General features: G+C 37.0%; 1 protein-coding gene across 1 annotated transcript in view; it reads left to right on the forward strand.

Moving 5' to 3' along the window:
* PDE1A (phosphodiesterase 1A, calmodulin-dependent) overlaps positions 1 to 27,311 on the forward strand; it is a 149,802-nt gene that overhangs the window by 105,148 nt on the left and 17,343 nt on the right. Inside the window, exons 3-12 of the mRNA XM_010291165.1 lie at positions 2,284 to 2,466; positions 2,926 to 2,992; positions 3,924 to 4,040; positions 5,440 to 5,580; positions 10,364 to 10,464; positions 13,028 to 13,153; positions 19,264 to 19,365; positions 19,485 to 19,605; positions 23,477 to 23,558; positions 25,152 to 25,272. Of these exons, the coding sequence (XP_010289467.1) occupies positions 2,284 to 2,466; positions 2,926 to 2,992; positions 3,924 to 4,040; positions 5,440 to 5,580; positions 10,364 to 10,464; positions 13,028 to 13,153; positions 19,264 to 19,365; positions 19,485 to 19,605; positions 23,477 to 23,558; positions 25,152 to 25,272 (1,161 nt within the window). The remainder of the gene's footprint in view (positions 1 to 2,283; positions 2,467 to 2,925; positions 2,993 to 3,923; positions 4,041 to 5,439; positions 5,581 to 10,363; positions 10,465 to 13,027; positions 13,154 to 19,263; positions 19,366 to 19,484; positions 19,606 to 23,476; positions 23,559 to 25,151; positions 25,273 to 27,311) is intronic.

Below are 27,311 nucleotides of genomic sequence, written 5' to 3' on the forward strand. Positions count from 1 at the left end.
CCCATGGTCCTTCTATTGCTGGAATAATTTCATCTCATTTGAGTAACAGTTGGAATAGTTACAAAAATATGTTTTAGGGATTATAAGGCTTATTCCTGATTATACTACAAATATATCAAACGTCAAATATTCCTCAAAAATATAAATGTACTGATCTCTCCATGGATATTTAATAACAGTGTTAGACTAGTAGGGATTTAAGTGGACTGTAACATAGTTTTTAATTTAGGGAATAAAATCAATTTATAGCTTTTGACCTATGGCCAGTCTCAGCCTTGGTTCAGTTCTGCAAGATAATTTGCCTAAATCCTTTCCTCTACACAAAGTCCTGCCTCTCCAAAATAAATTACTGACTTCTGGCCTGTGTCCCCCTGTCAGAAAATCTCGTAATTCTTATCCATCCTGCTCCTCTTGCACTGTGTTAAAGAGCCTTCCTAGTCTGATAATTCTATGTCCCTAAAAAACAGGAACATTTCTGCTGTTCTTTCAGTAAACAGTGGTGGTGTTGGGCGCATTTTATGGAATTTTTTTTTAAACCCCAGTTGAAAAGTCTCACAGAATATGCTGCCAGCCAGATGAGCTGCTGAAACTGAGAACTGGACGCACGCAGGCGAGCACAAATACACTACGCTCACTCTTCACCAATAATTCATGTAACACCTCTGGCATCATGCTTCCTACTAGGCATCTTTCTATAACCCCGCAGCTAGTATTAGATTCACCTGGGGATTCCTTTGAACTAAGTTACTGTATTCAGGCTTTTCTTCATCATCCATGTTGGTGCTCAATTCCTGTATATGCCAGAGGAGACCTGGATTAGACAAGATTTTGAAAATGTTGAGGAAGAGAAACAGAGAAGGTGGAAGGTGTGAAAGAGCCGCCGAATAAATATGAGGAGAGAGTGCACGAACAGGGCGACGACTCAACAGAGTAGAAAGAAAAGACAGTGGCAGACATGACAACATGAAAATGGAAAAGGAAGTGATAATTTTCCTCTCCCAAATACCCATCTGCAAATGCTGTTAGCGTATTTCCACCAAATACATTTCCTAGGATTCATGTTCACTCAGGAGAAGGAACCCAAGTTTTAACTTGACAAGCAGATTGTCTGGTAAGAAGATCACACTCAAAAATACTTTGTCCGTCGTTGCGTTGTGTCCAATTCACACAAACTCAAGCAGTTTTAGAAAGGCAGCACTAGCGAAATAGATCTATGTAATCAAATAATGCCTGCAATTCAATTGGTACCACTTTTATTCAAACATTTTAAAAGGGTGGCATGCTTTACATATGTTTGGATCATCCTAAATCTGGGGTTTCTTGCATAACTGCGTGAAGGACAACTTGGTATCTGACTAAGAGATTTGGTTCTTGGAAAACCTCAGCAGACTGAGTGACATGGGCAGGTAACAGCAAGAAAAAGGCTATGCTCCTATACCTGGTAGGTTTATAGCAGTGTAGAATTGAAGTGCTGAGAGAATATTTAGTTACATGTTTCTTCTAAATAAACTAATGTTCTCCAATATGGTTTTGTTGAAGTGAAGTTTCTTTTTAATCCTTTTTCTAGTTTGCAAGAGGTATACATAACTTTTCTAACTTCTTGAACAACTAAGAACTCTGAAAGCTGACTTACAATCAATCCTGTATAATATCTTTACTGCTATGGTTTTTTTTTTTCACTGCTTTCAACAAGAATACAGATCTCTGCACAGAAGGAATTAACTCTCATTAATAACTTTTATTACACTGGAATAACGTGATGACCATGTATTCAGGGTGTTCATTGAAATGCATTCACCATAGCGTTGCTATGGAATGTCATTTACTTCGCATGTAAATACCAAAACACTTTTTGTAGCATTTTGGAGGACACATCAGATGGACCACTGGTGGTGTCAGTTATAGCAGCAACCCTTCTTTCTATAGATGTTCACGTCAGCCACTGTTTTAGACATCTCCTCAGGATTTTATATCTCATTGATTACACTTCAGTCCACCAGAGCTGTGACATCTTTGTAGAAAGATCTTCACTTGCCTTTGAATATCTTGCATTTGAATATCTTTTACCTTCTGGAAAGTGAGCAGTGGGAGAGAGGGAAGATATCTGCTGTGCCCAGCGTCCTAGTGGCCTCCCTTTTTCTACCAGAGGAGGTATTTAGTGATGTGCTGAGTCAATTCTACAGATGACCTCTGCTCCTGTTACATTAAATTTTGTTAGCTGTTCATATTCCTTTTGCTTCAGTCTGCCATCTTCTCAGTTACCTTGTATTAATTTTTTTGTAGGAAGCTTTTGGACGCAGAGGATGAGCTCTCCGATATCCAGTCGGATTCGGTCCCGCTGGAAGTGCGGGACTGGTTAGCTTCTACGTTCACGAGGGAGATGGGAATAGTGAAGAGGAGACCTGAAGAAAAGCCCAAATTCCGAAGCATTGTGCACGCTGTTCAGGCTGGGATTTTTGTAGAAAGGTGAGAGCTTTGTTTTCTTGTTACAGCAAGTACTGCATTTAACCACAGTGTCTGTCATTGAAGATCCCTTAAGTGGTGGGAAGAACCCAAAGCAAATCTTTGAGCAAGAATTTAGGTTTCAATTTCTGAAATCACTCTATTTTTCTATACAGAAACACAGATGAAACCTCTAAATTTGTAATGAAACCGCTTGGACTTGGAAAATTCTGGGAATGAACTTTATGGCTTTTAAACTTCTACACTAAAATGTACCAAAGACTGCACTAGCATAGAAGAGTAATACCAGCAGAGAGGCTTTTCTCAATAAGTTCATAAAAAGATTTATATCATCTTTGGGATCAGACCCTTAAATAGCTTAGTATTATTTCAAAGACTGTGAAAAATGAATTAAAAAAAGAGAAATTGTTCCAGTACTTTTTAAAGGAGTGCTATTCCTTAATATTTTATTTGTTCTTTTAGGATGTACCGAAGAACTTCTAGCATGGTTGGTTTGGCTTACCCAGCAGAAGTGCTAGTAACATTTAAGGTGAAACAAGTTTAATCATTGTGGAATTTGAATGTATTTGTACTTATGTTTAGTAACTTTTAGAGTGAAATTAATATATTTTTCTACTGGACATACCTTAGCCATAGTTATTACTACTGAACAGAGAAATTAATAGTTAAAAATTCACAAATAGATTCTGTTTATTGTTTCACTGATTAGTTATGATTTCTTTTAGACATTATTAGAGCAATAGGCTGAAGTTTGTATAGAAATTTTTATAGAAATGTGAGACATGGTTTTATCAGCTATGGTAATCAGTGTCTCAGCAGCATATATTTCCTTTTTAGGAAAGCAAAAGGAGTAGTAGTATTGGGATAGAGCTAACAAAAGAAGCTGCAGCTTATGGAACAAGTAGAGTATTTGCTGTGAGTTTAGGCATTACTGTAGTTCACCCAAAAGGCTACTACTACCCATAGTAGTAAAGTTTTTATGGCTATGTATGCAATTAAAAAATGGTATTACTTGAGAATGTAGTACCTCACCTTTTCCCCTGAAAGTCAAACACTGTTACATTATTCTCAAATCACTATGTGGCTGAAATGTTAATGACATTGCATAATAGCCTATTTAAAGGATCAATACTCACATTAGCTCCATGAGGTTCTATAGACAATTTGTATGCAGAAGATTAAATTTGAAAGATTACGGCCTTCAATTTGAAGCATACAAAGTTGCATAGGTCATGTTACAGGTATTTTATTAATAACTGGCACAACTATTTTCATCATTAATATTGAAATAGTCATTAATGTATTATGTACAGTAGGAGTTTGAAAGAGTTGGACAAAAAAATCACCAAACTCTCCCCTTTCCCCCCAAAAAAACTCAAAATATCTTTTCCAGTGATTAACTGGAAACCTACTTAAACAGATGAAAATTTTATGTTTTTTTCTTTTCCCCTCATCTACAGGATGTTGATAAATGGTCTTTTGACGTATTTGCCCTAAATGAAGCAAGTGGAGAGCACAGTCTGAAATTTATGATGTATGAGCTGTTTACCCGATATGACCTTTTGAGCCGTTTCAAGGTCAGAAACTAGCCATAAATAAAAATATGTATGTCAAGTTTAAAATGCAAGAAAGCCAGGATATGTTTGAAATGTTTTTTGTTGTACGGTGCAGTGCAGAATATCAAAGAATATGGCAAATCGAACATTGTAATATGCCAGTAATTCCACCAAATGGAAACTTCACCCAGAGCATGCAAATTTTTTTGCAACCCAAAAAATGGAAAGCTGTGTGGACCCATGTCAAGTCAGTTTGGGATGGGATGTTGCTGGTGAGCAGCTAAATGCTGTAAGCATTAAATAAACAGATTATGTCTACAGCTTACTTACTCAGCAGCACTGAAGTCCCAGCTTCATGGAACAAAGATTCCTAATAAGGCAGAAAACTGTCATTTCCTAAGTACTTTTTTTGTGGTCTAGATCATAGTACGTTGCCCACCACTGTGCAGGGGTTTCAGCTAAACCTTCCTCTCCTAACCAACTTGGGGATATATAAAGAGAAGGCTGGTTTTCGATGGTGTTTGCAGGTGTTGCAATATAATACGGAGTACTGTCAACCAGCTTTGAAAAGCTGAGGTAAAAAATGGATCGAAATGCCAAATTTATCATTATAATAGTACCGAATGAAAGTTTCATTATAGTTTCAAAATTTCTCCACTGCAAAACTGCATGCTCCTTTCAAAGAGGCTGCCTCACCCTGAAGTTGGTTTGAACATTTTAATTTTAACTGATAACCCAGACTCAGTTTTTCCCATCAAGTTTTTCCCTTCAAGCTCTAGGTGCTTGAAGTCAGAACCACACCTGGGCTACCATTAACACCACAGCCAGAAAATACACAATGTTACTGGCTCGGTGGGCTTAAGTCCATTCTTAGTCCCACTATTTACCCTGCGGGGCTTTCAAATAGAGAAAAAAATATTAAGGAACATGTCATCTCATTATATGGGAAAATAAATGGGACTAGATAGTAGCTGTACTTTGCCTGGAGGAGGAGAAGGAAGGGAAGTCATACTATCAGATTCAAGGAAACTTTGTCTCAGACAAGGTAAAACTGGCAAAGAAAAGGAGATAATCCTATTGTTAGACTCCTATCTGTCATGCCTTTATTATGTGAGCAATGTATACGTTCCTGGTACAGACAGACAGACTTGTCCTGAAAACAATTTGGTAGCTCTGCAGTCTCTTGTACACTAACCATATGCTGTGCATGTTGTATGAAGAGGGAGATAACATCTACAAGAATTGTGTGAAGACTCCCTGATGCATGTAAGGTACTACTAGACTTTTGCGTTTTAAATATTTTTACTGGTATTTGTTACCTAATTCTACAGTATATTTATTTGTGGGTTTTTTATTGCATGATTAATTTTGCAGCTGTTGCAGAAAAAATCCATTTATTTTGTTTTTTGCTTCCTCCTAGATCCCTGTTCCAAATCTTATTTCATTTGCTGAAGCTCTTGAAGTTGGTTACAGCAAATACAAAAATCCGTATCACAATTTGATCCATGCAGCTGATGTTACTCAAACTGTGCATTACATAATGATTCATACTGGTATCATGGTAAGAAATACTGCAAAGTTCAGTTTACTTCATTTCTCAGACTCTGCTGTTTTGGTTAAATGTATACATGTGTCTTTTCTTAAAGAAAAAGCTCCCTTGAAAATTGTGTGGAGAGAGATTTCAAACTACCCTTCAGGCTGTGAACTTTATGTTATTTTAAAAGTTCTTCCAGGCTGGAACTCTCCTAATGCAGAGGAAAAAAAGGAGAAAAATAAGAGAAGAAAAATCCTCCTTAAATTCTTTTTGCTTTTCATTGCCTGGGTTTGGGTATTATATATCATACATCATACTAAAAGAGATACATTTGCAGGAGTGGGCAGGTGAGAATTCTTCACTTCCACATCAGAGCCTGGGAGGTGTGATCAGGCAAGGAAGCTTTAGTATCTGTTGAGGTCCTGGCCATTGAAAGATATACTGGATTGGTGCAGGCTTACTCAAATACTCAGCAGTTGCTTTTTCTTTTACTTTCCAACCTTATTTAGGACTGCTCTTGCATACTGTATGTACCTGTAGTAGGCAGGAAATTGCATTTGCCTTGCACCATTGCAATATCCCAATATTTTTTAGTATTTTCTTTGGGAACTGAAGTGAGTCTGTGCAAGCATTTTTACTCTAAATACTTTTCTTAGATTTAATAACCAGCGGTGGGAATGTCCTCGCTATCCACTTGCTAGGCAAAAGTAAATACTGACTTAAAAGCAAACGGACATCTCTGTCAATGGCATTTGGATGATTTGTGTTCACTATAAATGCACTTTAAAAAAAAAAAAAAAAAAAGAAAAAGGTGGGACATGACCGTGTCTGGTTTCTGTTTGCAGAGCCATGAAACAATTTGGTAAGATTTTTGGAATGGAAGATTTCAGGGCTGTCTAGATGTTTGTGCTCCAATATATACACAATAAATGACAGTCATTCACTTTTGTTAAGCCTTTTCTCACTGAAAGCTTTGCCATTTGTTTCAGTGGAGGCAAGAACAAGTCCGTAGGCATTGCAGTGTTTGATTCTACTGTTTGAAGGAAGTGTTTTGCTTCTAGGCATCAATTTTTTAAAGCTACATTTTAACACAAGTACTACTTGTAGAGTGAAGCCTGAGGTCTTCACCAGCCACGATTCCTTTTCACATAGAGATGTTTCCTTGAGAAAGGACTTCCGTATCAGACTGAAGCATAGGCTGGACAGCACTTGCCAAGATGACTCCAAACCAAAGTTGTTGTGTACGATGTTCACTTATCAAAATAATATTTGAATAAAAGGAAAAAGAGATTAGATCACGGTTCCTATCCTGCCCTTGTCTTTTGCTGTAAGATCACTTGCAAGCGTTAAGTGATGTGAGACATGTCTTTGTTGCAGGTATACACCTGGATCAGCAACTTAACAGGGAGGAAAATCCCTTTGTTGTATTACACATTATAAACATCCCTTTGGCCCATTGTAACTGTGCCCCCCCTGCTTCAAAAAAGACAATAGCATCCAGATTTTCTTTGTGATGCCAGGACAAGGTTCCAACTTCCAGAGCTGTCCTAGTCAGTTTGGGATGTTTAGCCATTGATTAAACAACTTTGCAACACACTTTGTGTATCTGTGAACGCTGAATGCAGGAACATGTATTTGAATATCCGCTATTCCACCAGGTGCACAGGGGAATGAGAAGGCCTCTCCAACTCGTGTTACATATTAGCATCTTAACCTTGCAACTGCACTTTGATGTGATTTGAGCAACTATTTTCAGAAAAGCTTAGACTTTATTGCTGTTACTTTGCTGTAAAACCTCATTAATGTTGCAATGCTGCTACAAAATATTCCTATAAAATTAGGGTAGGTTTTAAATATTCACATTTGAATTGCTGAATTATGATATTGGAAGGTTCTTGGAAAGATATCTAACTAGGACAACACTTAGTCAAGAGTGCCTTCAAACAGATGTAGCTTGCCAGGCAGAAGGAGCATTTATAGAAATCAGCGTTTGAAAGAAGCCTAGTGATTCTGCAGCTTGCAAAGTGTTTCTGTCCCAAAATGTCATTTGCAGTTTGAGAACACATCAGTATCACACAAATGTGCTATTTAACTTGTTGGGGTTTTTTTCCAGTTGCCTGGTTAACCCTACAGAATCCTACAGAATAATAATTTCAAGTTTGCTTCTCAAGCTAAGAGTTTTAAAGCATATGCATTGTAATGCCTCTTTTAACTCTGCTGTATCTTCTAACAAATAGCTGGATTGGAGTCAATTTGATGCAATTCTGTATCAAATTCCTGTGTGTTTTTTGCAGATTGGCATGTGATTTGAAGTCCTTGTGCTTTCATTTTCTATCAGTTTCAAAGAACTGATAGAGACTCAGAAATCTTGCAAAGAGTCGCTGTCTTCCTTGTTCACTTCTCAAAGACATACTGAAGCAAATGTTTCAAAAAGCTGGGTTTTAGAAAATCCTTTTCATGATTCCTGTTGTTGAGGTCATACATTTTGTATCTTTTATAGGCACCTGGAAAACAGACATATTTCAGCATTTGGCTTGTCACAGTTTATGCTTCTCCACAAGACTTTAGAGAGATTATAGCGAAGACTAACGCATATTCAGAGTCACATTTAAAGAAACGAAATCATCATTGTGTTTTCCAGAAGTCTATCTTAAGAAACCAGATCCAGCCACCTCACATCAATGTGTTAGAAAGTTAGATATCACAGATGGCACACAATCTATTAACCTTCCCAAGAGATTAAATCCCAGATGATATGACTGAAATACATAACTCAAGTTCACATTTATGAAGTCTTCATTTTTATAAAGATTTAAGAATACAAGTCCCAGGGAATACATCTTGTAAAGAACTTTTGAGTCATCGATCATCTTCCCACCATGCCTTTTCTCCTCCCACGTACCTGTATTACTCAAACTAAAGGAAAAAATGTCTTACTGTCAATAAGTGCATTGTGAGACTTCCTTTCTTACTCATTTTTTAATCCATGATTGTTTAAAAAAAAAAGTTTGAACCAGAGTTCATGAAAAGTAGAACTGTATCTATTTACATTAAGCATATTTATAGTACTGGAAAACATCTTTCGATAGAAGAGATCTTTTCCAATAGGTGTTACACCTGCATGGCATAGTATCTTCCAGGAGGGAAGCAGGTTCCAGCTCTTTGCAGTCTTGCAGACCTCCAGATACCTGCTTTTCCCTCTTCCTTTGAGAAAAACACTGTCTCTTTTAAGAGCTTTCCTCTGCTTCCTTAGAAATCCTTTAGCTATAGTAGTTCTCTGATTCTATCATTTGAATACTAATCTGAATTTTGACTGTACAGCTATAGTCTCTAGAATGCTTGCTCTCTCGTAGTACCGTATGAAGTTTCTGTGTAGCCCATAGACATTGTTTGTAATGAATGCTCCTCTACGTATAAACGCATTATCTAGCAACTATTTTGGTTACTAAAAAAGCTGATCTTTGAAAAGGCATCTTAAGGAAAAAGTTTATGATTAGCTTTAGTTACTAATAATTTCTGGGTTTCTATTCTACTTGGTATGTTGAAAACATTGTGAAAGCCAGGACTGGTCATGGCCTGTTTCTTGTGACACACGATGCGATGAAGGTCATGATTTCCATTTTTAGAACTGCTTACAGTACATTCTCATTCCTCTGTTGTGACCTTTTTAAATCTATACTGCTTCACCAACAGTCAGTACTTGTTGTTCCTCAGCAGTCTTATTTTGTCGCTGAATGACCTATTTAATTATTCTCACATTACTTGCGAATCTTGACTGTTTTCTTTCTTCTTTGAAAGAAGTACCACTATTGGCAGCTCATACTACTTCTGGCAGCTCACACATCTTATATCCATTCATACACATGTATGTGAATATATAGGTGCATAAGGATGAGGTCATCCTTCGATCCTTTAGTACAGAAGCTTACTTCTACACTAAAAAAATCTGAAATATGTATGGAAAGGCTTGACTGGTATTTGACTTAACCAGTCCTGTGACTGGAGGGGTTAAATATCATATGATTTTTCTACCCCCATTTTTAGATGGAGTAAATTTTCTCCTGAAGGGTGATTTATCATTCAAGGAATAGAACTTGAAAGGTAAAATAACAGAGGTTATTTTACAAACCGACTGACACAGAACAGCCTCAATTAGCAAAAGGTATAAAAGTGCACGAAACTCTAGGGTCTGCATTATTTTGTATACATGACCTGTATTACCTTTTGTTCTGTGTGACTGTGTACTAGCCTTATGCACGCCTTTTTTTGCATTAGTACAAAGTATGATAAAATTTAGAACAGAAAAAACTCCCATGAGCTTCATTTTAGTGCTATATATACTGATAAAATATAGTTAATAGTGATGTTGTACCTCGAATTTATTATGAACTGTATATATTATTCACTAAAAGAGAAATTATAAATTCTTAACTTCATATCGAATTTTTAGGTAAATATACCGTAATTTGGCAAGTGCCATGCATGGGCTAGCAGATTAGATGCTTCCTATATAAAACAGCTACAAAGTATACCATATAATTATCTTAATAACTTCTTATGGTTTTGGCTGCCAATATTTACTTTGCTAGTGACCATAAGGATGTTACCTTGGTCTTAGAGAAATCATAAGTACAAGGAGTTATTTTACTCTATAATACTGAAGTGTTATGAATATATAGTTACCTGGAATAAGATAAGAATGAAGTTTACTTAAGGTGAAGATAATGCAAAACATTTCTAGTATGGTAGTGTTTAATCTGAATTAGGCTATTATAGAAAATATGACTAAGATTTGTTTTTCATTTACCAGCACTGGCTCACAGAACTGGAAATTTTAGCAATGATCTTTGCAGCTGCCATCCATGATTATGAACATACTGGGACCACAAACAATTTTCATATTCAGACAAGGTAAGCGGAGTGGTCTCTTCAGTGTCATATTTGGGCGTATCTCCACATTGCATCTGGTATTTGCTGTTCATTATTCTGAACTGTTTCATACCTCTCACTGACACAGCCAGGAAGTAGCCAGGTCATTCCTGACCTTACAAATTCCTTCCGTGACCTCTGTACAGTTAATGGGACTGCTCACATGAACAAAGACAGTATGGAAGACTAAGGAGTTAGCTCCATAGTGTTTGAAATCATGATATTTTGCAGCTGATATGTCGAAAGAGATTTCAAAAAGATTCAGGACATGGACTTAAAAACCCCTCACCCCTCTATTTGCTCAGTTGAATTCTGATACTTTTGACTCAAAAATTTCTTCCACAGTGTCCCCAGAATAATACCACTTGGCTTTCAGCAATGTGTCTGCACTTCAGGTGCTACATGTTGTTTCAAGTTGTGTATTAAACTTACAAGGTCCTACTACAGAGGGAGAAACCTTGAAGAACAGCTTTAGAAATCCTTCTAAAAAGTCCTCTCCTAGCATGTTTTAACAGCATCTGCAGTAATTACCAAAAAGAAATCTGGAAAGAAATCCAGTTTGAAAGTTGGGCTAACTGTATTCTCATGCAGGCGCAGCGTGTCATCCTAGCCTCTGGTCCAGAACAACAGCATATACCTCTCTCCCTTAAAATATTTTCAGCTTATTGAAGGAAAACACTGACCAATCCATTACTGGGTGATAAATGGTACACCTCATACTTAGCCTAGTACAAAGCATCTTTTTGTTCTCTGACGCTAGACTATACTTTGTTTTTAGTATCCTCAGTTGAGGAGTCTGCTTTACCTGCTCTTGAAAAAAGAATTTCAGCAAAGCACTGGCATATTGTAACAAAACAGCTCTGTGCTAGAAATACTACTATTTTTGAACAGAAGCATCCTCACGTTCACCTACACAGATAAAGTGCCCAATGGTTACGTTTAAATTAAATCCATAACATACTTGTGCCCCGAGATGTGCCCTTCAATAATGAACAAATTCTAGATCTGCAACTAAAATAAAGACATAATTCTCTTCTCCCTCAGCATAGTCTGGCTAAAAATAAACTTCAGTTTGTTGTTCCAAGTTTATATTACTTTTCTATTTTTGTCCTTAATATTTCACTCTGAAGTATTGTAAAAGTGGAAAATTAATTAAGCTCTTAGCCTTTAAATTTTACTTGGACATACTTGCAAACAGGTATTTGTTTTGTGACTGAGCTCATTATTCCCTCCTAGTGGAACCTGGTCCTGATGTGGCTTCCCAGGGCTGTGATTTCATGCTTTCTTGCCTGAGAAAAGCTGATGAAATGGCTGTCATAGTCATAGCAAATCTTAGCATTGTTTAAAACTAGCCATAAGTAGCTTTATGAGTCAAAGTGTGCTTCATAAACGTGTGATTGGCAAATCACAGATTTTCACATTATGTTAGTATGATAATGGATGTAAACATATTCATTATTTAGGTAGGTTATGGTTTGTTCCCTCTAAATAAAGTTTCCAATTTTAATTTTTTAGATTCCTTGGTATCATATCTGGTGGTATCATGTGGCTGGTTACACTGAATATATACTATTGCTCAACAGAACAAGAGGTTGAATTTACCTTATTAATGTCATAGTAAGCTGCGCTGCTACATCATCACACCTTTCTTCTAGTACAGACTTTTCAGTTAACCAAATTGAAATACTCGGGAATAGTTTTGTCAGAACAGAAGTGTAGCAGAGAGGGGAGACCCAAGGTTGCTTAGCAAGCCAACTCATGTCTTGGTGAAAAAAATTCCTCAAGAATTAATGAAGTTTGAAACTACATATGATAAATCAAAATTTGTGAAAATCTGTATGTAATTTTGGTATTGTGGGTTAGTCTTTAATTAACGGGGAAAAGATACTGTCGAGGGTGCTAATGTTATGGTAAGGGTCTGGCGTTAGGAAGCACTTGAATGTAATCAAATTTCAGCTTAGCATCTCTTCCATTCCTTTGTTATGAGGCTCAAGGTTTGGCTGTTTTTCTGACAAAAGATGGCATTCATTTAAAACATAGGAATTTGAAGTTTTAAAATGTTTTATTATTTACAGCTCCTTCTGATTATGAGTGACATGGGCCAAAGCACCTCTCTCAGAACAGGGGTAGTAACTTCTTAATACCCATGCTATGTCTGGAGCCCCCTCTGTTGGTGAATACATTGCATTTTAAATGGTCGTATGGCCAAAGACAACTCTCGAGTAGCCTAATTAGAGCACTTCTGTGGCTCTACAATCCTATCTACAGTCAAGAAACTCAAGATCTCCTCATAAATTTTCATCAGTTATATAAATAAAACATTACAGATTTAAAAGTATAACTTTCCCACAAACAGTATATACAATGGTATAATGATTTTTTTAAATGCATTTAGGATGGAAAATTTATCAGTATTTACAATAGGAACAAATAAACATAGTTTGATATATAGTCAGTAGTTCTCATAGAGAATGCACAGTCCTACTTTCCCCAGTGCCATCATCAGGATGCTATTGCAAATTCTGCCTTTTTCTTTTAACACTAGGTCAGATGTTGCAATATTATACAATGATCGTTCTGTTCTTGAAAATCATCATGTAAGTGCTGCTTATAGACTCATGCAAGAAGAAGAGATGAACATCCTGGCAAATTTAACCAAAGATGACTGGAGGTAAGACCTACTGTGACATTCAAACTTAATTTCAGTATTTAAAAATAGTAAAAAACACGGGGCCTTCCCTGTAGAGTCTATTTTAAGAGTTCAAATTACAGGAAGAAACTTTGGTGCTGGAAAGCGTAATGGTTATTTAGAGTTTAGGGAAAGCTGCTGTGGTGTAAAGAAGTACTGTTTGGGAGACTCCGTATAATTTTCCAAGTGAGGTTGTGCATTTATGAGGCACAGTGTTGGACTGCGTGGACAGTGTCTTAGATGAGATGGCTCTTCATCCATCTCAAACCACATCAAAGCCGTCATCAAAACCACCGTGCTGCCCCTTTTGATCTGGGTTACCTTTGTCTAACAGTGGGTTAAAACCTCAATGCAGAGTCACGCTCTGCTGCTAGCTTGAGCACTACTGCCTTTGGGACTTCTGCTGTGCAACGTAGCACAGCATAGTCACATCTTGATTAAGCATTAAAAAATTAGTTATCTGCAGGGTCCAAAAATAATGAAGACTCAGAAGCGCTACAGAAATATCTTTTTTTTATTATTATTCTTAATTTTAGTGTAATTCCTGAGGAAAATTTGGCCAGCTAAAAGAATCAGGTTCATAATTGATATGTCACAAATATTAAGACCTGTAAGACCAAAATGAACAAGTGTTAGAGATAACACTTTCTCCATTATTAGAAAGGACATGATATTTTTGTATATCTTTGATCGCAACATATAGCACTTAAAATGAGTCTTCTGTGTGTTTCTGTAAACATAGCTATTATTCAACATTCCTAAAAAGAACTTTTATATAGGAGGACTGTGAAGTCAGAGGGAGATGTTCTGCTTCCAGGAACGAGTCCCGCTGTGAATGATGCCACCATGAATAACAAAGCTATACGCTGCTTTAACTTATATTTTCACAAAACTATACATTTATGAAGGAATACGTGAATGTCAGATCAAATTATGCTGTGTGTATATTTAAAAATGAAGGACTGTTTTACATGGTACAGTTACATGATTTTACTTATCTACATCATCAGAACGCCCCTAAATAAAGCATTTATTGAATGTAAGTCCGCTGACCCTTTTGGTTTTCAATTCATTATTTTTCTGTAGCTACTCCAAAACCCTTAATATTAAAACATTTTTAATTTTTTATTTAGTACAAAGTGAGAGAGGAAGTATACGCTTTTTAATTCTTACAAAATAGTTTTTCTCTGAGGATACTGATCTGGATTTAGTTATCATAAGGTTTGTGTTGTAAATTTAGTTCCGGAGAAAGATCTCTGGAAGTATCACACAATCACAGATTGTAAACTTCAGCAATAATTGTCATATACACCTAGATTTTCACTGCCAACGTGAGTCAGCCTTGCTCTGCTTGGAACTGTTTTGGGCCTGATAGTTTCGGGGCTGATAGGTCTCTCTGACCTTATTTTCGCTTGTCCTAGCTATTGAGTATGGAGAAAGTGATTGTGCTGGTAGACAGCCATCAGAGGCTGGTATTCTGTCTTTTAAAACCATCATTGTAGAGAGGTAATGATTTTCAAATCTTCAAACTTGTTGCCTTGAGTCTGTTTTTTTGAAGTGGTGGTGTTTCATATTGTGTCCTATCAGAGGATGCTTCCAGGTAGAAAGGAGCAGATCTTCTTCAGTTGAATTTCAGTTCAGGACTGGATGAAGGATGACCTGAAGGCACTTACGTGCTTCCCCAGTCCTGGCTCCTTCATCACTGGAGACCACCATAAAGGAGCTTAGTTTGGGAATCCTTGCAGCAACATGCAGTTGCTCCAGCTGACAGAAATCTGGCTGCCAGCTAGTGTAGTGCACCCAAGTGGTTCCCTTTTGTTGTGTCACTGGGGAAAAGAGTGATAGGATGGAAACTCCTGTGAAAGAAAATATTTCTCAATGGAAAGAGGAGCATATGGTTTCCAGGTGTGACACGTATGTGCATTGTTCCGATGGACTGCAACAGAATAAAGGGAGGAACGTGATAGATTGCCTTCACATTTCTGAAGCACGCTCTTCTCTGCATTGCTCAGTCGTGGTCTTCCCACAGTTCTTTTTCTTTATATTATGGACCCTTTGCTCTAACTTCCGTTGTATTTAATTTCTCTGTGGTGTTTGAACCTGTGATAAACTACCATGTTTCTTCAGAAGTTGCTCAATCACAGGCTAGGTGTGTTTGCTTTTCAATCTTCTCTTGCTGTAACCCAATTTTGATTTCCTGGAGGATTTTATTTTAGTTTTGTGAATTTTGTTTGTATACAGTGGTTGCACAGATCCAGTCCACAATTATATGCAGCCAGTTTGAAGTTGGTAGGATTTGGCAACCAGAGAAAATAGAATTTATGGTCTCTTGTTGGGGCTATTCAGAACAAATTAGAAGAGATGTATGAACTGACTAATAAGCTGCAGCAACTAAATGAGTACACTCAGTTCCATGTTTTCTCACTTAGCTAGGCAATTACAGTCTGTACTTTCAAACAACTGGTAACTTCCAAAGTGCCAGTCTGAGAACCTGCACCACCTGTTGAAGTCTGATCCTGAATTTAGAGGGTCAGTCATGGAAATGATGGTTTCCTGGTATTCGTTTCTAATATCCAAAAATACCCGTTACCCTGTCATCAGATACAGTTGCTCATTGGTGTAATGACAGATCCGTTAGCCACTCGACAGAGGCTCTTCAATTTCCTAGGTATTACTAGAGTGAACTTCTTGGATCTATACTGAAATTCGTGCTGTTAGACTAACAGTTTTGAAGTTTGCACTGACTCAAATTGGCAGTAAATTGAAATTATAATTTGTTCAACTTTCTAATGTACGTCCTGGCACTGATTAATTTCTCTACTACTGTCAGATCTGTTTTCTTGAGTTGCAGCAATTTCATTTTTTGAAAGTTTAATACCCCTGCCTATTTAAACTGTGGTTCTGCTAATTATTTCAGCGAGTTGAAGCAAAATGACTGAGAGTGACTTTATAGTACTACATTTTCTTTTCTACATGTTAACGTTAAGAAGATAAATGCAATAATAAACTGTCAGCTTCAATTAAGTTTAAAACATAGGGTTTGGGTCTGAGCAGGAAACACTGCCAGCATTCTGATGAAGATGTCCTTTGTGGATAACACATGTGACATTCATAGTTATTTTTCACTCTTTTCTCAACTCCGAAAATATATTCCAGTATTCCATGTTGTCTTGTTTCTCCCACTTAGCATCCCTAAATAACTAAGGAGGGATCCCTTTTTGTCCCCATTTCTCCTTTGATTTACCAGGCTTCTGGTGTTCTAGCACCCCATGTGTCACGTCAACAGTTATAGGTTGTCAGGTGGTATTAATGTCTCAAATCATTCCGGTCATAAGGCATACAATGATATATTGCCTGATTATATAAAAAACACTAACAAAACAATATACATTATATACACTGCATAATGAACAGCTTTTCTTTCACAAATTCACTTGGGAGTCTTCTGTCTGAGAAAGCAAGATTGCTCTAACTTGCAAGATGGACCTTTTGTCTTCAGTTTGCAACTTGTTTTTACTCTTATAAAGTTTGTACTTTACTCTTAAACTTTACTCTACTTAAAAACAAGTTTTGCTCTTGTTTTTAGCCTGTTCCTGCATTTTTTCATTAGTTTCAAGCTGACTAAATGTCTTTGTCACAGACAAATCCAGGTAAAGCTGGTTTCTGTTTATTGGTTAACTACTTTTCCGAGAAATTCATGTGCTACTCCTCGTCTCTTGTTTATTACAGCATTATTCATGTCATTTTTTCACATCATCTTGCATCTGTTTTTTATAATATCCTATCCATAGGATGTATGGATATAGGAGGGTTAAGAAAGGATGACAGCACAGGACATGACAGTTTACTTAAGAAAAATGGAGATTATATACTCAAAACCAGTGATCTTCCAATTGTGGGCCCCAAAAAAATGCTGTGCGCTGTATGTGAGTACTGTTACCACTTCCCATCATAGAACTAAAGACGACAACACCTACGTATCTTTTTTTCCATGGCAGCACGAGCAATGCTAACTGTATTATCTTGATGCCTGTAGCTGTGGACCACTTAATGAAGTGGGCAGAGATTTCTGTCCAGGAGTTACCTATGAGACTGGCTGAGCTCTCCTTCAATATGAAAGTTGAGATGGTCTTTTTTCCCTGGGAAACAAGTTGGGAATGGCTTAAGTCCAAGAATAACTTTCTGAGCAAGGGCAGTAGACTGAGCATTCGTAGCTGTAATAGAGATTTATTTAACATTTCCCCATCAGTTCTCATGTTTCTACCCTTCTGTTGATGATGGATGGGGGTGCAGGCAGGAAACAACTGCAGATTATAGGTGGAGAGCCTCTCCTTTGCTGCTAGGCAGCTTTTTAGGGACCTGAAATCTTCACAAGTGTGTGAGGAGGACAGTGCTACATTGTTTGATCCTTATTCCGGTGATGGAGCTAAGAATTAGGGTTTGTCTGCTGCCATGACAGTGTGAGTAAACTGGAAGTAGCATTTTGCTTCTCTGTGTGTCTTTTGTAGTAGGGCTGAGCTTATTTCTGATTACTCTTAAAAGTTCAGACATGGGAACGTTCCTAGGAAGATCTCCCATAGAAAGGAGAAGTGATAATTATTTCAGTCTTACAAACAACAGGGTTTTATGACGCAGAGCCCTCAGTTTTCATGCAGTGTTAGCTGTTTGGTTTTTTTGTGGGTTTTTTTTCCCCCAATGAGTTTGGCTGTGTTTGAAGGATACAGTTTCAAAGCAATGTGGAGGAGGAACAGTTGGGATGAAAATTAATTAGTATCTTATTATGAGGTCAGATAAGGTAAAGCATTTTCTAAACGCAAGTTGCTATGGCTGCATATTATTGAGTGGAAGTGAGAGGATCGAGTCTTTATCCAGTTACATCAAAGCAAATCAGGAATAAATACACCAAAAAACCAATGAGGAGTATCAGCTTAAACATGCAATTAATTTGGCTCAAAAGCAGTCTTGATAGTTTTTATAACAAACTATTCTAGCAGCCCTACAGAAAAGTGCAATTTACCCATTTAAAACATAGTCCTTTGAAAAAACTGCATTGTTAAGTAAATCAAAGATATGAATACGATATGAAAGATCAGAGAGAATGACAACAGTAGGATTCTACTGTTGTAATTGGTACGTGGACATCCTTAAGATTGTGGATGTGCTCATGAAGACATATGCTACATAATCAAAGATTTAATGTGGTGAATTGTCCCTGATATACCTGTAAGCAACACTAGCACATAAATCCTCCTAGGCCATTTAAAAAGCATGTAAAAAAAGACCCAGTAGACTCCTACATGGTCTATATACAATCTGTCTACATTAAGGAAACAGAATTTTCCAAATCATTAATTATTGTTGACAAAATTAATGTACTTTCATATACGATAAGAATTTATACACATTCTTACATGATTCATGTTTTACTATTTTTATATTCATTTAATAGAAAGCTGATGGACAAGCTAACATCTCTGACCATAATACAAAGATATAGATAAATTATAAATCTCAAACTTGTTCTGATTCATGAAAGAGGCATTAAGGTATTTTTGAGATGAGTGCTAGTTTGTCATAATATTCGTCTATTGGTGTAATGTTGACAGTGTTTCAGATCTCTTGCTCTTCTGAGTGTTTTCACAGCCTTCTTCCTAAATTCAGTGTTATGTGTGCTCTGCACTAATATGAGGGTGGTAATAAAAGACACAAATTTATCCTCTTGTGTGGTGGTAAGCCCAGAGACCAACTGTTTTTTTTAATACTCTACTGCTGGAAAAATAAGGAAATACTTACAATGGGTGACAGAACTGCATGTAATTTTAGTTTTTACACTAGAAAAGATGAATTTCAAAACAGTGTGACTCTGAAATAATGATTGCAGAGTGCATTTTCTGAAGTACATTTCTTTCACAGAATCCCTTTAGGATACAACATTCAAGTTGTTAATAATTTATTTAAATGCTTTTTAAAACGTAATAAACCGCGTGATGTTGTTTAGAAAGTTATAAAGTAACAAGTACTGCTTAAACAAATGTACCACACATAGAATAAATGAATTGTAATCAAGTCATTTTGCTTTTAATTATTCTTAGGGAGTTGCGTAGCTTGGTCATTGAAATGGTCTTGTCTACAGATATGTCGGGTCATTTTCAACAAATTAAAACGATGCGACATACCCTGCAGCAGACAGAAGGGTAGGTTATTTTCCATTCTGTTCATTATCTATAGTCTTTCAACGAGCTCATGTACAAGAAAAGAATTTAAATAGTTGCTTTTGTTTTGAGATAATTGGAGCGTGTCCTTGAATTGACAGGGTAGACAAAGCCAAAGCCATGTCTTTGATTCTACATGCAGCAGACATAAGCCATCCAGCAAAATCCTGGGAACTGCACTACCGGTGGACCATGGCCCTGATGGAAGAATTTTTTCGACAGGTGCCATTTTTAAAATCTTTTAATAGATCTAGTTCAAGAAGCAATGGTTACACAATTAAGTCTTTTCGTAAGTCTACCAGCAAGGGTGCTGTTGGTTGTGATTGACAATGATAGTCAGGAGCATATATTCCGTACTCTTCATACCACTGACATTAATTCAACTTTTATGTGCATGAATAAGATGAAATTGTTATAGCTCTATATCTCTTTCAGCTGATACCAGTATTCTGAGTGTTGTAGCATTTTTTTTTGTTTCAATAATAATATAACTTGTCAAGCTGTTTTCATTCTGTAGACAGAGATTTATATATGCTTTGAGTTAAAAAGAAGTACCAGCAGGGTAGGATGAAGGACTTGAAAATAGGAAGAATTCATGTTCAGCAAAGAAGGCAAAAAGTTAGTCTCCATTTCACATTTCAGAGAGCCTTCCTATTTCTTTTCCTTGCCAGTGCTTGCCATGCATATACCACATAGATATGAAGGTTTTGCTTTCATAACAGCCTGATCCAAAGCCAGAGGATAGACAGTATCATCCTGTTAATGCTGTGGCCATATATCCTAAAACAAAAATGAAGACACACCTTTGTGAAAGTCTTTTCACTTCTGTGGGATACTGAATTCAAAGAGAAAGCCCAGTAGGTGTTGGTGTAACTGCTGTCATTTTTTTACTCACCTCAGAAGGTGAAAAAAAAAAAACATTTCTCCAAAGGGGGAATACTCTCCCTGTAATGCATATTGGTGACCATTGCACATTTTTAACATAACAGTTACTGAAGTACAATTGATAACAAAAATCCAGTGTAGGTATTACACAGTTCCTACAGTCATACACAGGTTTTTAAAATGGTTAATACAGATAACGGAGCAGTGGAACAGTGTATGTCTTGCTCATCGTGATTATAATTTTTTGCTATATGCTGGCATTTTCAAATCAGTTGGGTAGTACTGGAAAAACGGGTCAGAGAATAAAGAAATGAGTATGTCAAACCATGACGTTGTTAGGCCCGTCTGCCCTAGAAGATTCTTGCTTGCTTCCTAGATGTTCTTTATATGAATTCACAGTAGGGAGCATCAGGACATCCTTGACTCTGGGCTTTGCACTGGGGAGACAGAATGGAGACCTGATGCCTTAATCTAAATAATGAACGGACTAAGTTTTGTGGAAATACTGAGTAGAGTCATGAGTTTGTGTCTACTTCTGTAAATGGAAATGATGAGGATTTTGAACTTGAGAGGAAAAAGGAGGAACAGATTACCCCAGATATATATTACTTGAAAAGGTCAGAAATGACCAACTGTAAAAACATTTTAGACACAGAGAGAAGACTAGACAGAGCCCCTGGGACAGTGAGGCAATGTATCCAGTCAAGTGGATGTAACATTAGTAATAAACAGTACCACACTGGTTGTTGAGTGCATAGGATCAGCTAATGTTTTAGTTATTCCTTTATCCTTTCATTAGAAGCAACTGGATCCCAAATAAGCTGCTCAAAGACTTGGAAAGGCATTTAACAATAGAATCAAATCACCATGTATCTGTTTCTGCAACTCAGCAGTATAAAATGTGAAAGTCTCTTAGGCTGTAGAGGAGCGTGCAAGGAACTGAATCCTTCTTTATACATACTACCAAGAACAGCGTGTATGGAGTAGTTCCAACACATTTAAAGTGTAATGAAGTAACTGTACATGTATAAATGCATTGAGCAGGGCAGACACAGTAGGTTGCCTGCTTCCTAGATGCACTAGCTTGGCTGTGCATCCTCTGGTCTGTTGATCTGAGCATGTGTGGTGGAAATCTCTGGGATTTCCAAATCTGTGTCAGCCAAGATGAAGTAGTCCAAAAGTATACAAAACCCACTAATTCCTCCTCTTCTTTTCTTTAAAAACAGTAATTCAATTACTTTTACTGCCCTACAGGAAAAAGCAGCAGAGCCTGAAACTGCTGATGCAAAAACTATGCTTTAACAGGCAGCTTTCAAAGTAGTGAGCACCAGCAAAAAGTGAACATTCACCTAGACAAAAAACTTTGTTAACTGCAGCTAATGGTTAAAGTATGTGCCAGTGTTAAGTTCAGGGAAAAAGCCAAACAGCACTTAAGTTTAAAAGCAACAGCTACAGAAAGTGTGTTATAATGCCAAGGAAAATCTGAGCTACTTGTTTAAAATAGAAATACACCCATCCAGCTCAAAACCTTAAAAATAAAGAAATACATGGTTCAAGTCACTCAAAGAAGTATCACAGCTCCTATGGCATTCTGCTCTCAGTCTGAATAGATCCAAAAAGCACAAAAAGAGAATTTGTCCAGTGAGTTCAGCACCTGGGCAATGAATTTTTTTTTCCTGTTTTGATCTTTATCTTGATTTTAAATCTCATTAAATTCTAGTGATCCGTTTAATATCAATGTTGTGTGCATTTTTGCAATTTGCAATAGACTTAAACTTTTATGACATTTAAGAATTAATTATGTATTATATTAATTGAAAAGTAATTCATAATCGGGTAGAGAGCTGCTTGAAAGCAGTAAAAAATTCAAGCTGATTCTTAGTGCGATTTTCTCTTTTTTAATACCTACTTAAGGGAAGATTACAAAATTAACATTGCATTAGAAATCCTGCATTCAACAATGGCTGAAATTGTTAGAAATATCCCAGTTTATATTATATCACAATCTGGCTCTTGCATTTACACAGAGATCCCACTAGCACTGCTCCTAGCAGTAAGTGTTCATGTGTTCTCCTACGCTCTGAAGTCAAATTACGAACACTTGAGCATAGAATTTAAAGGTCATAGTGATAAAACCCTCCAATTCTACATGAAACACAATCTGCAAGCTGTATCTGTTCCTGTGGCTGAAGTGGTTTGATCGGTATTATAGTTCTAAACTTTTCCCGAATCCAGTTCAATAGTATATGACAAAAAGACTACAGAAGGTTGATACTGCACCCTTCATCCATCAGATTCTGATGAGATCTTTGGGAAAATGTTACATTTCATGTACCACTCTCCACTGAATGTTCATGAAACAGCACTCTCCATGACTAATGTAACATGTGGAGCCATTTTACTTGAAAGACTTAAGGTAAATATAATGTCAGTGCATCTGGGGGCCAGGTTTGTCCAGCAACACAAATGATAGCCTCCTTTGAAAGATATCTCTTCAGGGTTTTTTGTGCCACCACACTTTGCTTTTGAGCTTTTGCAAGTCGGTTGGTCTACCATGCTGAAAATGGAGGTAACACTCCCCTGTCTGTTAAGACTGCTATGACAAAAAACGTCTTTTAATATGTTAGGTGTTGAAATATTTTTAGAACTAGGTTGTACAAATCATCTTTGTAATGAAATTGAGCTTGGGCTTTTTTATGGCTTCAGCAGCAGAGAGACATGCCTGCTAGTGAGAATGAGGTCAAGTCAGATCATGCCCTGGACCTGTGTAAATCCATTGAAGAAATGTTACATGCTGGGTAGACCAATGTAATAGGAGGAAACACTTAGTGTTTGGCATACTATTACAAACGTGTCTAAATATCTCCAATCCCATTATACCTGGGGTCAGCAGGACTAAACTGTGAATATTGAAGGACTTCATGTATGTTAAATCTCATTGTCAGATGCCTTGCTCTTGAGGAGAACTTGCTTGCAGTAAGTTCCTTTATATGAAAATTGTCGAATACAAGTTAGAATTTTGACTTTTACTTTTCCTGAAAATTTAAATATAAATAATGACAGGGGTTTTGACTGTGGTGTGCTTTTATTTAGGAATATAAGTGAACAAAATAATCTGTTGAATAAATACTAAGAAAATTTAGAATCCTTTGTCTCTCTGCCCCTCTGTCAAATATGTGCTTATAACATTAAATGTTGTTGTTTGCAGGGAGACAAGGAGGCTGCTTTAGGTCTTCAATTTTCCCCACTCTGTGACCGCAAGTCTACTTTGGTAGCTCAGTCCCAAATAGGTAATGACAAGTTGTGTTTTTCTTTTTCTGGTATGTGTAGGAGCATGTAAAATCATTTGGACATTTCTTATACCCATTTTGAATGTTAAATATTACAAATGCCATCATATAGAAAGTATTTCTTTGCACCTATCTGTTTACCAAGCTCATATGCTTTTACAGCAGAGATGTGCTGGTCTCAGAAGAACATGAAGTAATTTCAGCATATGTGATGCCAAGGAGGGGTAGGAGAGGGATTAACCAAAGTATTGGACATGAGCCCAACTTTTACTGTACATACTTCAGAGTTTGGTAGGTCATGTCCTCAGACACAGTGACTCTTGCTCAAGAGCTCACAGGTCTGTCGCTACTACAATCTGAAAGCCTGGTACCGTTTTGTAGATGGATCTCAACTTAAAGCTAATTCATACATCGTATTTCTGGACTGCAGTTAAGACTGTCAGTGTGGCAGGGTAAAACTACACAGTCAAGCCTCCTTGGGTTGACAAGGACCACTGCATTTTGTTTGCATCAACCCTGATTGCATTTTGGTCAACAGTGGCCAAACTTCATCTTCCCATTTTCAGAAATGCAGATCTTGTCTCCCTCTATTCCCATTTCCATCAGCAGTAATAAGGAAATAAAAATTGGTAAAGATCACTGGAGCTAGTTCCCAGGAGATACCCTGGAAGCATACTGAGTAACGCAGTATGTCCTACCAACTGCTGTACCTTTTATGTGAGTGAACACAGTACTCGAGGAGAGATTCTATAGGTGACAGTGTCTTATCCTTGAATGGAAGCATGTCATCTTGTCTGATCTTGTCACTTAAAGTGTCCTTTATTCCATTTCACTGGGATTTGAAAGGCAATATGCTTGAGCGTCATACCAGCTGCAGGAGGGAAGCTGGATCCTAGGCTGAAGCACACACCTTTGTGCTGTGTGGCATGGTTAGAGTATTAAGACATCTGGAAAGCCATTGCTAACTCATGTTTTAGCTTTTTTTTTTTTTCCCCTGTTAAGTGCTCAGCTGAGAATAATGCTTCATTCTCTCACTGTGTCATTCCATACCTTGATGAGCACTTTAAAATGTAAAAGACATTGTTCAGAGCTGACATCTCAGAACTGTGGGATGAATGCTTTCTCCTAAGGATATTACTTGTTCTCTTCACTGATTTGACAGAACACTCCCACACACTGTGAAATAACACTTTACCTCCACAGAATAATAAACAGCAGTTTGAAATATTAATTCCTCGGCAAGAAGCTCCAAATGGTAAAAGAAACAGTATGAGTTCTAGCCCCCTGGCTCAACAGTAGCGTCCCTTCTATTCAATAATTTATATTTATTTCAAATGGTAGGTGAGTTCTGCAGTGCATAAAATTTACAAGAAAAAGGAATGAAAAGCTATAGTTATTAATATCTAATTATAACTATACAGTGTCAGGTGTTTTTGGGCTTAGTTGTGCTTTTTTACTCAAGATTATACTAGTGGTATCTAGTATATTGAATCGGGACTGCAGTCAGAAAATCAGTCTGATATCAAGCACTTATTTTTAGATTAGAGAGCTGTGGAAATGTAAAATCTGATTTTCTCTCTTTTTCTTCTTTAGGTTTCATTGATTTCATAGTAGAACCAACATTTTCTCTTCTTACGGACTCAATGGAGAAAATTGTTATGCCTCTTATAGAGGAAGCATCAAAATCTGAAAGTCCTGCATTTGGGACACCCAGGTATGAATACACTGCTTAGTTATTGAACTAACATAAACTAATATAATAATATCCTTCTCAGAATGACAGTGATTGTTTTAAGTTGGAAAAGTAACATAAATAGTTGTAGAGTATTGCCACCATGTGGTTCTATGTTGTATTTGCAACATGCTGTTACTCCATTGATTGTGGACGATTGTGCATATATAAAGACAAAAACACTAACGACCAGAATACACACGTATAAAATATAAACATGATTTTCTACAGCACATCTAATAACAATTTTTTTTTCTTTGACTATATATAATCTTTGCAACAGATTATTGAAGTTCCTAGTTCTCTTACCTTTAGCCTTTTTCAGTATAATTTTAATTGGCAGTACCAAAAGTCATTCTTTCCTTTGTGAGAGACAATTGGAAGTAGAGGTGGTGAAGATAGTTTCAGGGTTTTTCTGGGTTTTATTATGCCGTAGGTCACTTTCTTCACCTTTCAGTTCTAGTATTATTTGATATACACACTTGAGACAAAATTGATTCCACTTGTATTCCACTTGAGAGATCTAAATACCATATAAGTGAGATGCAGGGGTGGGGGGGTTACCCATCAATGTCTTGATTTTTGCATCATGATAGCAGTAGTCTGTAAAACAAACTAGCCATGAAAGACAGCGTTATCTGAGTGACTCCATGCTGAAAGCATCGGTCAATAATCAGATGCTGCTTTTACAAATATTGCCTCTGGTACCAGATTTTTTTCATTTTAAAACTGTAACTTGAGCTTTCACTGAGGCTACTAATATGATAACTCTGCAGGGCAATTTTTCATTTGCTGTGCATTAGTTAAATTTTAATAGCAAAATGATGAACCTAGCTCTTTTCTGGTCATGAGTTTACATTTATTTCAGTTACTAGAAGTAAGTAGAAGTTACTAGAAGTAGGTATTTATGACAGTGTTCTTAGCGTTTTGGGGAACAGTGCTAAACTAAGGCATTATTGATAACAAATTTGTTTTACCTACTCACTTCTTCACAGATGAGTGATTAGCAGGTGCAAATGATTAGTAGCTTCAAGCTTCATTTTCAGTTGATGTTCATGACTGAGTGGTAGATGAACAAAGGCTTATGATCCAGCAAAGCTTCCTCATGTGAGGTGGAGGATAATGGGATTTTTTTCTTGGTATGCAATCAAGAGCTACACTTACGAAGGGAGTGGAGAGCCTATAGCATGATACAGAAAAGGCTGAGCCAACAGAGTTGCACAAACACTACTGGGTGGATGCCATGAGTAGATGGTGTGACTGACATTCACTATGGTGCTTGGAAAACATTAGAATTGCAGCCTGTTCTTTCAATTCTATCTATTCTGGAGGACACAGATATTACAGTTAACTCTTCTTGTGTGGTTCTCACTGATATGTTCACTGCAACTGTATTTTCTGATTGATGGAAATCCATTTGTGTGCATATTAACATCTGTCTCTGGTACCAATGAGATAAACTATGCAGCTTAATTGAGTAAACAAAACCTGGTATGACATGATTATGTGTACAAGGCCAGAAATAGGTCTGCTTTTTTAATCCTAGGAAAAAAAGAGAGTTTGTTCTTTTTTTTCCCCACCTTTACATGTGTCTGCATATTCACATATGAATATTCAATTTGACTTCTACCTTACCTTACATGTAAGGTAGCTGTGTAAGTCTTAATTAGATTTTAAAGCCACTGTACTGAATCCTGCTTTGACTACACTTGAAGGTGTGTACCATGAAGAGAATTTTCAGGTGAAGCTAAACTTTCTGTATCTGTCATACACTTTCATGTCTTGCTTTTTTTAAATGGGTCAACAAATAACAATCAGATGTCTTTCCTGTGACCCCAAAGATACCATTCACCGTTCAAAAACACAGCTAAGAAGCTGCTCAAAAATGGCTACATAATGGCTTTCAAGAACCAACCTACAAGTAATATATTCTCAACTGTCACATTTTTTTTAAGAATTCCCTGGAAAAAGGACGGTAAGAATTGGTCCCAGGTTACAGCTTCATGAGTTGAAAAAATGTC

This window comes from Phaethon lepturus, unplaced genomic scaffold, assembly GCF_000687285.1.
Source record: "Phaethon lepturus isolate BGI_N335 unplaced genomic scaffold, ASM68728v1 scaffold3057, whole genome shotgun sequence".
Lineage (NCBI taxonomy): Eukaryota > Metazoa > Chordata > Aves > Phaethontiformes > Phaethontidae > Phaethon > Phaethon lepturus.